This window comes from Geotrypetes seraphini, chromosome 13, assembly GCF_902459505.1.
Source record: "Geotrypetes seraphini chromosome 13, aGeoSer1.1, whole genome shotgun sequence".
Classification (NCBI taxonomy): Eukaryota; Metazoa; Chordata; class Amphibia; order Gymnophiona; family Dermophiidae; genus Geotrypetes; species Geotrypetes seraphini.
In genome coordinates, this window is record NC_047096.1 from 17,903,635 (window position 1) to 17,922,158 (window position 18,524).

General features: G+C 43.0%; 2 protein-coding genes across 6 annotated transcripts in view; both read left to right on the top strand.

Moving 5' to 3' along the window:
• Nucleotides 1-13,044, top strand: part of KDM5B (lysine demethylase 5B) — a 136,448-nt gene extending 123,404 nt beyond the window's left edge. For 2 of the 3 annotated variants that reach the window (XM_033917478.1, XM_033917481.1), the window contains exons 25-28: nucleotides 4,129-4,240; nucleotides 6,884-7,086; nucleotides 9,148-9,501; nucleotides 12,116-13,044. In XM_033917478.1, the coding sequence (XP_033773369.1) occupies nucleotides 4,129-4,240; nucleotides 6,884-7,086; nucleotides 9,148-9,501; nucleotides 12,116-12,253 (807 nt within the window). In that variant the 3' untranslated portion in view covers nucleotides 12,254-13,044. The remainder of the gene's footprint in view (nucleotides 1-4,128; nucleotides 4,241-6,883; nucleotides 7,087-9,147; nucleotides 9,502-12,115) is intronic. The other variant, XM_033917480.1, reaches the window with a different exon arrangement.
• Nucleotides 13,045-16,554: 3,510 nt separating this feature from the next.
• The window catches only part of IPO9 (importin 9), an 82,668-nt gene continuing 80,698 nt past the window's right edge, over nucleotides 16,555-18,524 (top strand). The window contains exon 1 of one of the 3 annotated variants that reach the window (XM_033918453.1): nucleotides 16,555-17,027. In XM_033918453.1, coding sequence (XP_033774344.1) covers nucleotides 16,895-17,027 — 133 coding nt within the window. In that variant the 5' untranslated portion in view covers nucleotides 16,555-16,894. Of the gene's footprint in view, nucleotides 17,028-17,118; nucleotides 17,136-18,524 lie in introns of those variants that run through there. The other 2 variants (XM_033918454.1, XM_033918455.1) reach the window with 2 other exon arrangements.

Sequence of the window (18,524 nt, forward strand, 5' to 3'; positions counted from 1 at the left end):
TTCTCTATCCTGACCTTCTTGCACTGGGCGGCTCAAGCAAAGAAAGAGAACTGAAATTGCAGTATTTGTTGCAGTGGTGCTAAACAAAATAAAAAGCAAAAAAAATCAAGGGACATGAAATCCCAGGCATCAGTATGTAATTTTTAGTTATCATGGTGACCTGATGCCCGGATTTGTTGAGCCTTGTTTTAAGGTATGCTTTGCTTGTTCTTATATAGAGCCAGAGGGGCTGGAAGAGAAACAATGCTAAACATTTACTACATTGAAACTTCTTGGGTTTTCTCCAGTGGCATCATTATAAAATAGTATTTGGTAGGCACAAGGGTGTCAACCAGTGAATTGGGGGAGGCAAGTCAAAATGATATTCCACTGTGCCTGTGGTTTTCTCCACTATAAACTCTGATATTGACTGCTGCATGTTTTAACATCTAGTCCCACTAAAGGTTATAGTTCAGTCATGTTATATGCATTTCTCCTCAGAACATCCTTACAAATATACAATTCAGTCTATACCATGGCTGCCTCTCTTTTTATTAAAATTGTGTGCCACCCTGGAGTAGACCAAAAATAGACAATTTGATTTGATTTATTGTTCTTGATATACTACTATGGCATCAAGAACTGCCTTTAATAATCTTATATAAAATGTTTAAATCATTAGTTCCCTAGTATACACGTGCTATGTGCATGCTCCAGAAGCTTGTGTTGACTTTGATATTATTTTTTTGGCTTCTGCCTTATATTCCCATGCAGTTCCTGTATGTAAGTACCCTATAATACATGCTAATGTAGCAATGAGAACATATGGGCTGGATATATTTTGCTTTGAGAGCTAATACCAAAAGAAGCCAATTGAGATTAATGTAATTGACAGTCTCTCAAAAACTTCCATGCACAATATTAAACTTAGGCAGATTACAGTAAAACATCCATTTAAAAAACATTAAAACCTATTGGTTGATTATAAAATCAGTAACTTGACTGTATGTGTAAGAGCATCTTAAGAAGGTAATGGAGGCATCTGAGTGAAGGATACCTTTTTTATGTATAATTAGAAATCAAAACAGTTCCTAGTGGTGTAAATAAAGCAAACATTCTAACAAATCTCATATATACACGTATAAGCTTTTCTCATGGCCAAGGGCAATTTTGGTACTAAAAATGGCCGTATTTTCACTTTTATGTAGTATATCAAATACATTATCTCCAAGATTTTTTTAACACAATTAATTTTAATTGACCCTGTTTTATAGAAGACATTTTATGGTAAATGCATTTGTTACATCCACTCCAGAGTCTGTATGATAGATGTTCAATCCATACCCACGAACCGGGTCTTACAGAAAGCCACATTATGTTTTCGGCTCCTTCTACATAGCAGAGGAACACAGAGCCCCCTATAGTTTTGTTTTTTCTGCAATCAAACCACGCAGAAGTGTTTCTGATTTGCTCTGCTTAGTTTTTTCTTACTTTCGTCGTAAGTTCAACCCTTTCTGTGGCTTTGGTGCCTTGAGACCCCTTATTCAGGAGTTCTCTGCCTGGGTAAGAAAGCAGTTTCCCACAGAACCAGACTGCAGTTTCACAGGGCAAGCCATGGGTGGACTTGTTGAGCCAGCTTGCTGTGTGCCACCTCAGAGCTCGGGGTCCATTCCTCTGGGAGCAAACTTGCCTTCTGAACTTTTCAGAGTCTTAAGTGCATGCTGCATGTGCCCTGAGTAAAAGCCCTCAGGGTATCAGGGCGCACAGGCTGCTTTCTCCTGCCCACCTTTGTGCATTAAGGTTCTGAGGGGGTGGAGGTTTCGGTCGGGGTCTGTCCAACTGGCAGCCCGAAGATTCTGAAGATTGGACTGTTTGGTGAGATTCTGAGGCAGAAATCCCTTTCTCTTCACTTCATCTGCAGAGAGAGAGCTGACAGGCAGGCATTGAAGAGACTGTGAGTACATCCCATTATTTCCTATGGGAAAATTTGGGGGAATGCTCTAAAAAAGTTATTTTTGAGCGTTTCTGGGGGTTGGGTTCAGGTTTCCCACCTCCAAACCCCCTATTTCAGTGGGAGCTTTGGGGTTTCCACTCTCCAGGTCCTCTAGGGCTAAGGAACCGATGTGGGCATGGGAATTGGCCAGAAAATCCTGCCCGGTACCTGTTTTGGAGATGGCGCAAAACGCAAGTGTGCAGAGTCCAGGGACCTCTGAAAAGCCTTGTTCAGAATCCGTAAGGGATCAGTTTTGGTCCCCATGTGTGGATTTTTCCCAGAATTTGTCCAGCTTGCTTCAAAGGGGCTTCTCTGACATAGTCATTGCTACTCTTTTGAGGTTCAAGAAGCCCTCTACTATGGTGGTTTCCAGCAGTGGTGTGCCAGAGACTAGTTGGAGCCATTACGTGCTCCTATTTTGGTGGGCTAAGTCTTCCTGCAGGCCGGTCTAGAAAAAGGCCTGGTCCCTCAAGGTACAGGTAGCAGGCCTTTCTTATTTTAGGGTGCGCAGTGGTTCCAGTTTGCTTACAGCTAATCCAGATGTGACTAGATTTCTCATGGGGATGCTTCACTTGCAGCCACCCCTGCGACAGCCTTTTTCTACATGGAATCTAAATGTTGTGTTGAATGGGCTTGCTGAAGATCCTTTTGAGCCACTTAAGAATGCATCCCTTCTGGACCTTTTGGTCAAGATAGAGAATGACTTTGTGACTGTTACTCATGGTAGCTGTGAGTAACCCACTGGAACAGGGGAAAAAAAAATCAACTGGTTGCCATGGATACGGGGACAAAGCCATTCACCACCCTGTGGAGTGGTGAATGGCCTTGTCCCCAAAGTAAAGGATCTGCTGCGAGTTGTCTCCCTTCTTACCCTTCTTGGTCAGCAAGCCCCTCACAATTGCATGTCCAGCAGCCCCCCTCGTGATCGCGTGTGCAGCAGCAGCACTCCCTCGCAAGTCCAGCAACCACCCCCCCTCCCTATCACGTTGAACAGTCCCCCACCCTTGCACCCAATGTGTTTGCTGCTGCCAGGGATTCCATTTATAAACAGGTCCCCCTCCGCCGAAGCCTGCTCCTTCCTGCCTTCAGCTGTACTTGTTTGCAGGGACGCGTGCAGTGGCTCTTGCAGAGCAGACTAAAATAGTGTTATGTTTGTGGAGAAGTTCTCATTCCCCCTTCAGTGTATGCTTTGTTCCAGTGATGTTCGATTGCTTTTAGACTCAACTATAGGGGGGGTTCTATGTTCCTCTGTTATGTGGAAGGAACCTGAAACAAAGTGTGTGGCTTTATGCAAGACCCGGTTCATGGGTACGGGAACACCTATTGTACGGACTCTTCCGTGGATTAACAGAAAAAAGATTACCAAAGGTCTTCCATTTATTATATTCATACAATTCAAATGTCAAAGAGCTAATAAACACTGCTCACATGGATAAAAAGCAATGACAAGATTCCTTTGAAGCTGAACACTTTCCCACCTTAACTCCTAGGATTGGATGCACAAAACTCTCTAACTGTCTAATGGTCATCGCTAAACCAGTTTGACTGGTTTAGCGACAGACCTAATCTGCTGACCCGATGTACAAAATGGTCCACCACGTGCTTTTCCGTGTGTTTGTACATTCTCTGAATCTGGCATGCAAATTACCTCATAACTATTAAAATGAGGTTGCTAATATTAAAACAAGCCATCCGATCGATGACCTAACATTGCGATGTCATGATTGGATCACTAATACCGACCCAAAATAAAAACCCAGGTCATTTTTTTATATGGGCACAGATATGTGTGTGTAATGCACGCACAATATCTGGTCCATAAAAAAAAAGTTGAACTTCTCCCCCCCCCACCAAACAAAAATAGAGGCAGGAGGGAATCACCACCCTGTCACAAGGAACCCCCCCCCCCCCCCCGTACATTAAAAAAAAATTCATGAGAGATGCCCACTCCCAGGGGAGGGCCTTAGGCTCCTCTGTATCCCAGGATGCACCAGGAAGGGGAAGGCCCACCAATTTGGAGGGGCGGGCCTGCAAGCAGGAGGCACTGGGCATAATCTTTTGTTGCAAAGACTTTTCAGCACCTTGTAACAAACACTACATAGTATATAACTGTTACAGGAAACATTAATTTTATGATTTATTTTTTCTTCAAACAGGTATCACAAGCAGGTGTAGCTGTATCATTCAGTTTGCCTCATGTGTGGGATAACAGAACCACTTCTATCCAGGCTCCCTTATCTCTAGGACAAAATTGCATCCCCCTACATGGTTTGTATTTTTATTTATTTTCACCACTAGTATTCTAATTATTTCCCATAAATTCATAGTTCTCAAGGTTTGAACTCTAAGCTTTGGAAACCATCAACTGGAAGTCAATTTGCAGTCTCTGAAAATTACCCTATGTCCAAAAACAGGGATGTGCTCTCCTGTTTGGATTTGTCTCTTTGTTTTTAATACTGTAGGATGCATATATTTTTCAATGACTAAAAAATCCTTCTTTTAGAAATTGTGTACTACAATTCATTAGATTTATTGTGCACCCTGATCGGGGGGAAAAAAAGAGCTGGCAGTTAGAAATATGTTGGCCACTTGTTCTGTGCTTGGACACGAGATTTCTAATATATTCATTCTTCTATGCATTCAGTCTTCCCTTTTTCTCTTGGCTGGCAGCTTCTGCATAGCCAGCTGCTCATGGATTATATACCAAATACGTTCCCTGGATATCTGTAGCATTTCAGCAATTGTTTTAGCCAATATTTGCCAATCTGCCAAAATCAGGTCATGGGCATGCTCAACATCTTCAGGAGTTGAACACCGTTTGAGGCCTACCAGACCTTGCTGCATCTTTTGGTCTCAACCTCCACCTTGAAAGTTTACACATCACTTCCTCACTGTGTGGTATGATGGCCATTTGTCACTCAATGTTTGCTTCATAAATTCATGGATTTTCTTTGGAGTTTTCTTCTGCAGTTCTAGGAAGCTTATGGCAGCTTGGAGTTCCACACTTTTCGTTGAAATGGTTCAATGATCAAAAACAATGTCAAAACACAGCATTGCAATTCTGAAAATGTCACTTTACCAAATAAAATAACACTCTTTTCAGCTAATGGCAAAATAATGCTCAGAATTTAGGAAGTTGGTTGGGCTGAAAACTTTTTAGCACCTCCTTGTAAAGTGAGAGACAAAATATACAATGAAATGAGTCATGAAGTTATGCTGTAATCTCATCAAAATTGTTGGGATTTCACTGTGGCTGTTGAGAAAATCCCTCAGTGGGATTTACAACAACTCCTCTGTGATATATGATTATCAGATGAAAAGAATTCCCATGATTATCTGTAAACCAAACTTTTGTCATGTTCTAAAAGGACCAAGGGCTAGATTCACTAAGAACACCGATCATGTCCTGATCACTTTGCGACCCCCAACCCGATTCACTAACTTTCTGGCTGATCCTTTCTGCACCCGACCCAATCCGCGCATGCAAATGAGGGAAATGGCATGCAAATGTAGGAAGGCAGCGATTCACTAAACAATTTAAGGAACACTGACTGGGCTGACTGATCAAAAAAGAAGCGACTGCTGAGGACCAATCGCTCACGTCTTTTCCTGCTCTCTGCCACCCTAAAAACCCTACTCTCTGCCACCCCACCTCTCTGCTCTCTATCCTGAAAGGAATCAGCGCCCTGACTTTCCTGCTCTTGCCGCCCTTCCCCGCAGTTCAAGCCTGTGGTTTTAACCTGCGGGTTTAAAGCAGGGCTGCACTGCAGGGAAGGGTGGCAGAGAGCAGGAGAGTTGGGGCAGCAAGGGCTTCATTTCGGTCTCCTTTGGCATGGTCCTCTTCACCTTTGCTCCAACCGGCGCTTTCCTCCTGGCGGGGCTCGCTATGGACTGACCGCAGCCTAGTCTTGCTGTCACAGCCTGGGCGCCTGAATCATTGCCTGGTACCGAGGACAAATCAAACTCAACGTCCCCGCTCCACATAAAATGCCTGGACCAAGGGTAAAAGCATTAAAAAAGAAAAGTTGCTATGGAGGGAAAGCAAATGCGCAGACCATCTACAGGCAAAGAAGATGGTCTGCGCATGCGTCTTCAGCGATCCATGTGGTCAATGTTCTTCCGATCGCCCCCATTTGAATAAGGACCCGTTGTGGATCAGTCGGCCTGCCATGGATCGGATACGGATTGGACACGATCGGGCAGGTTAGTGAATCTAGCCCCAAATTCTTTGAACAGGGTGCTGATGCTGCCGAGGTGACCCTTTGGGGGATAGACCAATAGTTCTCAAACCTGTCCTGGAGAACCCCCAGCCAGTCAGGTTTTTAAGGATATTACTAATGAATATGCATGAGAGAGATTTGCATATAATGGAAGTGACATGTATACAAATCTGTCTCTATATTCACTAGGGATATCCTCAAAACCTGACCTGGCTGGGGGGACTCCCAGGACAGGTTTGAGAACCACTGGGGATAGACTGTTTTCTTATCTTAGTTTACAATTAAATTGGAAGTCTTCCCTTCCATTGCTAATCCAGAAATCTTTAACTTTTAATATTGTTTTATCATGTTTAATTGGGATTGTTCTCAAGTATAGTACAGTTGACATGGAAGGAGCCATCATGTTTATTAGTCATATCAGATGTTTAATATAAAATAGCATTTTATTTATATGTCTTGTGAGAAAAACCCCTCTGGTCAGGTGGACTAGATATTAAAATCAACATAACTATGAAACATATAAAGACTGCAATGTATTTGAAGTAGATTTGTTACTTTTAAGTACATATAGTAGACAGTTTTTCCTTAATTCCCCACATAAGTTTTGTGATTTGAATGAAATACTGGTTGACCTGATTAGTTAGCAAAGAACAACAGAAGTTGGACAGTAAAAAGTTCTTTCCATTTTTAGGTTTGAGTGCTGAGCTGGATGACTTGTTAATGGAAGCCCAGTTGCTGCAGGTCTCTTTGCCTGAAATCCAAGAGCTTTATCAGATTCTGTTTACAAAGCAAGCCTTATTCCACCATACAGAACGAAGTCTCTCTGTGGGTTCAAGAAGTGAGAAGCCTGTGGCTAGAGAGCACTCTCAAGATTGGAGTCGCTGTCAAGGCGAGGTATTAGAGCAAAAATCTGTTTAGATACAATGTGTAAACAAGTTGCTTGATAGGCTGTATTGAGTGATTCTGTTACATCCACTCCGGAGTCATTACAACAGGTCTTTCTTTCCAATCCATAAACTGGGTGTTGCAGAAATCCAACACTTTTTTTCTCTCCTCTGCTTCTCCTACTTGGGAGAGGAACACAGAGCCCCCTGCTGTTTTTATTTCTGTAAGCGAATCATTCATAAGTCTTTCTGATCTGCTCTGCTTCCTTTTTTATTTTTGTCTCTTAAAGTTCATTTTTTGGTGACCCTAGTGCCTGGAGACCCTTTGGAGGGTTCCCTGTCTGAGAAAGGACACTGCTCCACAAGACAAGCTTCAAGTGGATTTGTAGAGTCAACCTGCTGTGTACTACCTTCAGAGCTTGGGGTCTGTCCCTATCAAACCCATCTCTGCTCAGCCTTAAGATCACTTTATACAGGGCTTGCTTCTGTTGAAGCCTTCCATCAAGTCATGTCATGGGACATCAATGTTATTTTAACAAGACTCTTTTTGAGCTATGCCATTAAGTACCTGACCTGGAAAGTCCTATTTTTGATGACAGTTGGTGAACTCCAGGCCCTAATAACTGATCCACCTTATACTAAGTTTTTCCAACAGAGTAATGGTACTTGGGCTTGTCTTACCACTGGGGCTTGCATGCATCTGTGAAGCTGAAAGCTAAGCCTCTCAAGGGGGACAGGTTTCAGCAGAGATGTCAGACTAACGACGTGCCACCCATCTGGGCAGAAGCAGATGGACAGTGTTGGAGGCAGAGGATCACATTTGATGCAACAATGGCAACATTTAATTTATACTGCATAAAAGAGAGGCCCAGCAATCTACTTCTGTATTCTGCCACAAAAACTTGATGATTTTCAGCAAATTGCTAGGATTCGAACATAAGTTGATAGCACCTAACAAACAATCCTGTATACTCCATTTTAATTTTCTTCCTAAGGTAGAGTCAGATTTCCCTCTTAACCAGTCAATTATTCTACCAGCATTTTCTCCAAAACCTCATTCCCACAATGGTGACAGTACAGTGTACACTTTGTACTGCAAGAGAGCTTTGGCCTTCAATCTGGAGCAGACTGAAGCTCATAAAAAGTCCATCCAGATTTTTCTATTTACCCAAACAGTATGGGGGCTGCGGTCAGTAAATGCTTTATTTCTAATTGGTTAGTAGATTGCATTTTCCTTCAATTATGCCCAGGCTGGGCTGACTCCAGAGGAGTATAATTTGTCTTTTCTTTCTCTGGTTCCATTTCTCGTTCCTCAATCTCCAAAAAAGCCTCCACATTTCTAATTTTTAAAATAATTTTTCTAATTTTGTGCTAGTCATATAAAACTATAATTCTGTCAATTATTTTATTTCAAAACCATTGAACTTGCTCATGTGCAGATACCTGAATTAATAATATAATAGCGCATTTATCTCCATCTTGTAACATTGGCTTTCTCGGATGTATAATATGTTCTCTTTTTTACTCTAGTTTCATTACAGGCAGTCCCCAGGTTAAGAATGTTCAACTTATATCAGACTTGTACTTAGGAACCAGTTTCCTGCCTCTCCCTTCCTGTGCCACTGCACCCCCCTCTTCCTCCCTCCCTCCCTGTCCAAATGCAACCATACCTCTTCCATTCTGTGTCCCAACGCACCTCTCCACCTTCCCTCCGTTCTGTGTTCCAAATTTGTGCCTCCCTCCCGCGGGTGTTTACCTCCTCTGGCCAGCTCCCTCCTCCCAGCCGTACTTCTCTTTGCAAAGCCATGAGCAGCGGCTCCTGCATACAGCCCGCGGATGACTCGGAAGCCTTCCCTCTGACGTCAGAGTACTTTATTTTGAGTACTTTATTTATTTTGTTTCTTTATAGACTGTGTACTGTACAGGATCCGAGTTACATACAAATTCAACTTAAGAACGGTTTAAAAAAACAGAACTCATTTTTACCCCTGGGACTACCTGTATTTAAAATTTTTGATAGCTGTAATTTAGTATTTCTACTTGATCTTACATATTTTTTCTCATTTGACAGAATGAGTGCTGCAAGAGTAAGAAAGAGGGGACTGGCAACTCAGAGAGAAAACTAAAGCGACGCCATGAGAAGGAGGGAATCTTTTGTGAAAAGCAGAGAGTGTGGAAGTTGGCTGCCCCTAAAAAGAAGAAAATTAAAGTGAATTGTTTAAAAGATTTCAGTGGTAGTAAGCTGGTACGAGAGCGAAACACAGAGGTACAGGCCTCCAGTGAGAGAGAGCGAGGCTCTGAAGCGCAGTACCTCACTGAGTGTCACTCCCTTTCCTCAGATATGTCCTTTTCTGATCCAGAGGACTCTGAAGATGATGATGCAATTTGTCCAGCTGAGAGCTGTCTACAGCCTGAAGGAGATGAGGTCTGAATAATATTTTATACTGTGTCATTGTTATCCGTTATTCACATGATTAGCCTTTCCTTTGAATGCCAATTGACCAGATCTTTCTACAGATAAACTTCATACCCAATAAGTATTAACAAAATTTAGGGAATAATACAGCTATAATGACACATAATCATATTTGGGGCCAATGCATTTGAAATGTGTAAAAAGGCCATTAACATAAAAATGGTAATCTAAGACATCCATAAAAAGTAATGAATAATGCTTGTGCTAAAATATTTCTAACTTTTTTATTAGGGATGCAGGAAGATTAAAATATTTAATCACAATCCCATTATGTGGTAGTGATAGATATTTTATCATTGAACTATTTTATTGATGACCACAAAAAACAGTACAAGTACAGAAAAAAAGCAACAAGGTCATCCAGATGTACAAAGAACTCAAAAATACATTCACCAAGATGTTCATGTACCAAAGGTGCTCTAATAGCCCAATTCCAAAAAACAGAACCCTCCTAAACCCTCCCCAAGAAGACTCTTCTCCACCCACCCAACCCTATAGTCCCAGTAGGATGAATGGATAAAGCTAAATACATACATCAATGATGGTGTAGAGCAAAAAAAAGTTAAAATTTTTTTTTAAAATTCTGCAGACCTACAGTACAGAGAACGCAGGATCCCCTATCTGATTCAAAATGTGCCCACAGATTCAAGGATGGAGCAAATGTATGTAAACCCCCCAAACTGACAAAAATCTATCCGTTCGTTTGTCTGGCGTAACTCATTAAGTTCCATCAACAGAAGATCATGTAACTTATTCCACCAATGCAAAAAAGAGGGAGCAATAGGTTGCATCCAATATTGAAGAATACTTTTCTTTCCCACTATGCAAGCTTTCATGATCCAAATTCTGAGTCCTTTCCCCCGTAAACCCAAAACAGACTTAATGAATATGTATGAATTTAGATTGTACACTTGTTGTTATATGAAAAATGAATAAAAAACTTAAAACAAACAAAAAACTTAAAACAAAAGTACCTGCTCAAAAACACCAGTATGTGTAACCTGAACTTGGACCCCAAACTCATGATCAGCAGCACAACCCTAATCTTAAGCCTTTAGAAGGGGTCAGAGCCTCCTGTGTTACTCCCAAGTGGCTTACATTCATTTTTGCATGGTCCCTCTCTGTCTTGTGCTTAGATGCTAAGTTTTGGACCCAGGGCAACAAAGCTTAAGCACTTCCAGAGAGGTTGGGCAAAAGGCTTCAGAGCTCTGCTTACCTTCATGTTGATGATGGTCTGGAACAGCCTCCTATACCCCCCCCAAGCGCGCTGCACTCCTTCCCCAGACTCGCATCTATCTTTCCTTCTTGAGGTAAAAGCACAAAAGAAACACAAGTAGAATGCGCTCATGGACCCAGACCAGGACCTGCTGCTCGAAGCCCAGGCACAGCACTGTAACAGTGGAAAACTGCTCAGTGAGGCCAGCTATGTGCATGCAACTAGGATTGACACGTGACTCGCAGCCCGCATCATATTTGCCCGCCCAGCTTCCAATCACAGAGCACTATCATGAGATACAGGGACAAAGCACACATTCACTTGGCACAAAACTTTCTCTTTCTGACAGAGCCAGCAGGCAGCATGCTGATGTCAACCCGGAGAAGTAGCGTGGCATTATAGGAGCAGGTAATCGCGTTAATCGCGATTAAAATTTTTCAAAGCCATTAAATATTTAGCGCATTAATCGTGTTATACAATTTTTAGTACATTTGGCCCTGCTGAGAGTTTTATAGTCTCTCCCTTAAGAAACCTGTGAATAACCTATACAGAGCAGAAGTACAATTGTATCAGACGAGCGACATGAAAAGGTCTGATGAAAACCATTGGTAAGAAGGGAGCTGGTATTTGAATGCCTTTATAACATTTTATATGCGATGTCCCAAGAGGTTGAAACTAAATTGGACAGACTGGATGGAGCATTTGGGAGTTTATCTGCCAATCATTTGTTAGTAAACCAATTCAATGTTGATGGGTTCTGCCCAGAGGACAAAATATGTTTAAATACCAACTGTAGATTGCAGAAAGTAAGTTTCCATGATGCCATATAGATGTCCCTTTAAGAGAATTACTCTTAGATAGGTTCTATAGTATGGCTTTTAAGTTTTTTTTTCTTATCTGCCTAATCATCAATTTTTACTACTAAGCTACTGAGCAATAACATTTTGTGAAACTGAATTTGTGTTCTGTATGCAGAAGAAATTAGATGCTAAACAGATTTTCTTTAATAACCAGAGTAAACAAAGCCAGAGTTGAACAAACCATTTTTTGGGGTGACAGCCATTAGTGTAGTTTGGGGTGACAATGGGTAAGGAAGTCACTGGTAGCGAGTGTAAAGGCAGCTTTAGTACCCGCAAAATCTAGCAGTGCCCCCCCCCCATGTCAACCCTAAATGATATCTTTGCTAACAGCAGAGCAAATTGATACTGACTGCAAGCAGCCCAATGATGTTTACCAATTGCATATATAGAGCACAAACATCTAATTTTTGTAGAATGACTAAGAATGATATACAGTATTTATACAGTTTTTCTGGAACTGAATATTTTTTCTCTTTTTGAATGGTAGGTGTATTGGGTCCAATGTGATGGAAGTTGCAACCAGTGGTTTCATCAAGTCTGTGTTGGAGTTACTCCAGAAATGGCTGAAAAAGAAGATTATATTTGTATCAGTTGTGCTGTAAGGGACACACGGAGCTGGAAATGATCCTGTGCCTGACTTGCGCAGAGACGATTTCCCTAACTTTTTTTTTTTCCTTTTCTGAAATCACAAGACTGGTATATGGAGCCAGTTTGCAAATGGTGCTACTTCTCTCTTCAAGGGATCATTTTCCAGAACGCTTAGTAAGCAGCAAGAAAAAAAAGAAACAATTTTTGAACATATTTTGTACTTTTTTCTTAAGAGCTGTTTGTGGTGGTGTGAGGTTTGACACACACGTCTTTGCTTGGGGGTGGGGAGGTTTATTGGTTTTAGTAAACATTAAATTATACACCTTTTGATGTACAGAGTTAACTCTTCATACCTCAGTCTGGGATTTCACCAGCACCTCAGTAAAGCCTAAAGCAAGGCAGCACCAAGAATTTCTGCAAAATTTTCATGTGAGGAATTCTTCTATTTAGTAATAGTGTCTTTAAAAAAAACTTTTTTGGAGAAAAGAAATCCATTTTTCACTTTGTTTTTTGGGAATTTTTTTTTTTTTTTTGTAGGTTAGGTTTATTTATCGAGTAATAAGTGCTCTGTGTCTGGTTTCAGTGGCTGGCAGCATATTCTGAACAGCGTTGATGCATTCGCATGGGTTCCTGTACAGAACAAAATGTTTTAGGCTCTAGTCTCACTAATGAGCTGGTGATGTAGCAGACAGAGCTCTGTAAAGTAAATGCCACAGCTGTATTTGGCTTTCTCCTTTTCTATTTTTTTTTTAATTTTTGTTTTGAAGGGTAGCTTGTATCAAATGTTGCAGTTTATATTGTGGAATAAACCTTTGGTTACATTAAAGACTTTTTTCTTGCTTGTTAGATATTTACCATCCTGTCCATTTATACCAGTGATTCTCAACCCCATCCTTGGGGCACACTCAGCCAGATGGATGTTTTAAGATATCTGTAATGAGAGATTTATATACCAAAAAGGCAGTGAATGCTGATAACCTGACTAACTGGGTATGCCCTGGGTTGAGATGTTTATACCTTTGATAAACCTGCAATATATTAATAAGTCAGCACTTATTAGGACCTAAAACCTTTTCAAGAGAAGTGCCAGACAGGACATTTCAAATCATTGAAAGCACTGAAGGGAAAACATCTCCCTCAGCCATTGGGTTTGTTGATATATCATAGCACCATCTTTTTTTATGTCAGAGCCTGATAACTATCAGTTTTAGTGTCTTTACTACTGGGTCAAATGGTCTAGGCCTCCCCACCTGACCATCTGATGAAATTTTTAGTGGAAGTACAATAGGACATAAGTGCAAAGTCTCAAAGCTGGATCTCAACTTCTTCTAAAGTTAGGGGCCTCGTTATTGGGGCCACTTTTTTCATTCCATGCAAGACAGTGCCAAAAGGTCAACTTTGGGTTCAGATTGTGGAAAGGATAGTTGCTCAACCAAGTTAAGAGTCATATTTCTAATACAACTGTTTGTGTTGAATCCAAATATACCACTCAGATCATTGATGCATGCTTTGGTATATCATTGGGGGCTGTGATGAAGAAGCTCTCGTGGAATGCACAGATAAATATTTGACAACATAGCTCCTTTTTTTTTTGTAATCATCTTTATTAAGGAGGCAACGGGAAACAGAAACAGCAATACCATAGAATGTCCTTACACCAAAGGTACAAAAAGGTAAATAACAGTTAACATAACAGCAAAAGAGGCAACATCAAAACTTGCTGGTAGAAAAGCCCACTGGCAAGCAAAAATATCACTGCACATATCCTGAAACAAGGGCATAGAGATAATGTCCCGTTCTCCCAGACCCCTCTTTTCACGAAACCCAAACAGAACAACACAACACAACACTCATTCAACACTCACCCATAGAACAGACAGTTCCCCCCCCCCCCCACACACACACACATCAAGAGACTAAAGGAAGATGAAAGAACACTTTCCACAAAGCTATATAAGCCTTGACTTCAGGATTCGTGGTATGTTTATAACAATAAAGTTCGAAACGCCCTGCTCCAAAAGGGTTTGATCCCCCAACAACAAAGTGGAATAATCCCACTCTAACTCCCGCTGGAACACCAATTGAAGTTGCATGAAAGAGCAGTTCCATAGGGTCAGAGTGGGGCATTCCATAAAGGAGTGCAAAAGAGAGCCTGGGGACTGCTTACATTTACTTCATTGCAGGTTGTCCCACAGTCATATTCTGGCACCCCTCTCTCTGGTGATATATGCCCTATGTAAAAAGCTTGACTTGGACTTCCTGTAGAGCTGCATATTTAACAAACTCATGTAATGTACAAAAGTGTCAAGAAGGCAGCCGGTGTATAATGGGCATGAAGATCTCTATTCCACTTTTCCTGAATGGTAGCTAAATGCCTACTGGGAGCCAGGGTGCGAACCACTTCCTACCATAAAGAAAGAGAGCTCTGGGTGATAGCTGGAATAAATAGCCATCCACAAGTCCACAAATCTCCATGGTGCTGCTGCAATGTCATATAGTAATGTCTTGCCTGCAAGCAAGCACAAAATTGGTTGTTAAGGATCCCCCACTGCTCTTTGAAATAAGAAAAGGGCTGGAAAGTTCCCGAGCCTATGGATACCATATCATAAAGTGTGACAGCCCCCTGACAAGCCCACTCCGCAAAGGGACTGGCCCTAGGATTACCCTGCAATTGCAAAAAAAGGGGAACCTTATGCTACCACCGCCATGCGGCCCAAAATGGTTGCAGAAACCGAAGTTTGGATATTAGCTAGCCTCCTGAACCTCGAGGCGAATGCAGTAGATTCAAAAAGGTAAAGGGGGCGCACCAGCCTGTCAGCCACCCTGAAGGAGAAAACTGAGCCATACCAGTCACCCCCTCATGGATAAAATGTATGAATGCTGCCACATTGTACGCTTGCAAATCAAGCAAACCTAGCCCAGTGTCCCGCTTTGCAAAAATTAACATGATAACTAATCCGCACAGAGCAGTGTCTTGAACCTTGAATTCATCCTGCTTTAGCAGCCAAAATGGCACGGTCTGTAGATGATACAATAATTTAGGTAACAGTATCATTTTAACTAGGGCAACACTGCCTAGCAGGGACAGGAGAAGGTCTTTTCAAGCATTGCATAGGGCCTTAATTTTCTCAATATTAGCAATAATATTGCTTCTATACATGCCGGACGGATTTAAAGAGTATCATGCCACTGCTCCCAGCCAGAGGCAACAACTCTGATTGCTCAGTTTATTCGAAGACCCGAGATGGTACTAAACTCTAGAACCAGACTTCAAGCAAGTGGTAGGTAGGTGGGGGCTTGATCCCAAAAAAGCAAAATATCATCTGCAAACAATGTAAGATGGCATTCAGCACTCCCGATCCGTATCCCCCGCAAGGCATCATTAGTACGGATCTTTATAGCTAAGGGTTCCGTGGCAAACAAAAGTGGAGACAACGGGCATCCCTGGCAAGTTCCCCTGCAAAGATCAAAAGGCTCTGATAGGCTGTCATTGATAATTAAGCGGGCCTGCGGGTTGGTGTAGAGGCCAACAATCCACTAAACAAAATGCCCATTCAAACCAAATGCAGAGAGAACCCAAAACAAGTACTACCATGATATACTATCAAAAGCTTTCTCCATATCAAGGCTCGAAATAGCTGATGTACCGCCCTTCCCTCTGCAGTCGTGAATGGCCGTCAACGCCTTGAGTAAGTTTGAGGCATAGCAATGAGGAATGAACCCCACTTGATCAGCCCCAAGAAGAATAGGCAAAAAGTGATTCAGCTGAGTCACCAAAATAGAAGCCAGCAACTTAACATCTTTGATTTAATAACTAGGTAGGCTGGTAAGAGCCTACCTGTGTAGGATCGTTTCCTGGCTTTTTTTTTTTTTTTTTTTTACAGAGCGATTAAACAGGGGTGTCCAATGTCGGTCCTCGAGGGCCGCAGTCCAGTCGGGTTTTCAAGATTTCCCCAATGAATATTCATGAGATCTATTTGCATGCACTGCTTTCATTGTATGCTAATAGATCTCATGCATATTCATTGGGGAAATCCTGAAAACCCGACTGGATTGCGGCCCTCGAGGACCGACATTGGACACCCCTGGATTAAACCTTCCGTCCGCAATGCTGTAAAGGCGCTGTCATCAGACACATTTCCTCCATGAGGCGATTGAAGCTGTCCCGTGGTTGCTCGGTTCATCTAAAGACAAACTGCTCCAAATCAATGGATTAAGGCCCATCCTCTCCCGTGGCCTGTTACAGGGATGGACAGCGCTTCGCTTTCTACATAGCCTTGTCCGCAGTCAAAAGAGAGCCCGGCAGCGCGAAACGTTCACAACCGGAAGCAGCTGGTACGCATGCGCGGAAAGGACCCGTTTCCCCCCTCCCTCTTTCCCCAGGGGGGGGGCCGCCGAACTAGCCCTCTCGCCACACTGACGGACGCAGGCGCCAGGCGGCGCTGTGGCCTCTCGCCGGAGCGCGTGCGGCCGCCTTTGGCGGGCTCTCCGCCTGTGCGTGCCGTGCGTGAGGCCGCCGGCCCCGCCTCCTTTTCTCTGCCGTGTGTCTCTCACGCCGGTCCTGTCGGCTGGCTCGGCCCAGCTGGTTCCTATAGGCGGCGGCTTTGGGTTTTTCTTCCCCTCCCCCTCCCTTGCCTTCTTTTCCTCCCGTCGCCGGGTCGCTCCACGGGTGGCCGGTATGAACAGCGTGGGCCCCGTGCAGCAGGGGCTGAAAGAAGCGCTGGTGGAGACGCTGACCGGGATCCTGTCCCCGGTGCAGGAGGTGCGGGCGGCGGCTGAAGAGCAGGTGAAGGTGCTCGAGGTGACGGAAGGTGAGCACCGGGCGTTGAGCGGCATAGAAGTCCAGTGAGGCCCCGCCCAGAGCGGCTGGGGAAGTGGGGAGGGCTGCGGACCATCGGACCTCATTCGTTTTTCAGAGGGTATGAGCTGCTGTATAGGGCAGACTAGAGAGTACCAGCTTCCCCCCCCCCCCCAATGGACTGTCAAGTGTCTTTCTCCTTGGCAGTCCTGCTGTGTGCCCTTTCCTCTCGTGACTGAGGGAGGTTGTAGAACAGGGGTCTCAAAGTCCCTCCTTGAGGGCCGCAATCCAGTCGGGTTTACAGGATTTCCCCAATGAATATGCATGAGATCCTATGTGCATGCACTGCTTTCAATGCATATTCATTGGGAAAATCCTGAAAACCCGACTGGATTGCGGCCCTCAAGGAGGGACTTTGAGATCCCTGCTGTAGAATGTGCATTGCTTCGTTTGGGGGGGGGGGGGGAGAGGTTACTTGCATAGGAGGTACTTTAATTATTATGGGAGTGGATGGAAGAGGGAATTGTAACCTGAACTCTCCCCCATCCCCCTTTCTTTTATGGGAGCTGCAGAATGTTTATTATCATTCTGGGGATGAGAAGTACCTGCAGAGTGCACATTCATAAGGATGTAATATTCACAGCCTCCCCCATCCCCTCTATCTAGGGGTGGGCCTGTGTGTGGTAGAATTGCAAAACATGCAGCCCCCCTTCCAGACAGTGTTGTGGTGTGTAATGTGCACCCATCTTCAGCATGATATTACATTGTCTAAAGAAATCACACACACACACAAAAATAGGCATCCCTACTAAATGGATCCCGTTATCCCTTAGGTAGTAAAATTGATGGATTCATAAGGTTTCTACTAATGTGAGCATGAGATGCAATTTTCCTTCATGTTTTCTCAGTTGTTGACAAAAAAAAAAGATATTTCACAGTTAAGCCATCCAAATGAGCAAACTTAGCAACTTCTGTTTTGGTTTCAAAAGCATCTTTATATACTTATTGGAAACAAGGCATAAGTACTGTTTAGATTACGAAAGATGCATGTCTGTCATAGGAACTCATGAAGTGCTGTAGTGTGAACTGTCATGTGCCTGTGGGATCTCTTGAAGAGAGAAAGAGTTAATGGTTACATGCTGATGGGCAGACTAGATGGGCCATTTGGCCTTTATCTGCCATCATGTTTCTATGTGCGGAGTTGTTAGTTGATTCTCAGGTGGCTTTCTTCACCTTAGGTCTGCTGGAGATAATGCAGAAGCAGAGTTCACAGCCCCTGGACTGGCTAGAGTTATACTCCTTAAGGTGCCTAGTGGCCTGATGTAGAGCCCATATTATAAAGTTTCCAATGGTGCCTATTTGATAATGGTGCCTTTTAGTTTTAGTATCATAGCAGTAAGGATAGGGGATGGGATTTGATATACTGTCTTTCTATGGTTATAATATGTAAGCCACTTTGATTGTATATAGGTACTTATTTTATATCTGTGGTAGTGGAGAGCCAGGTGAC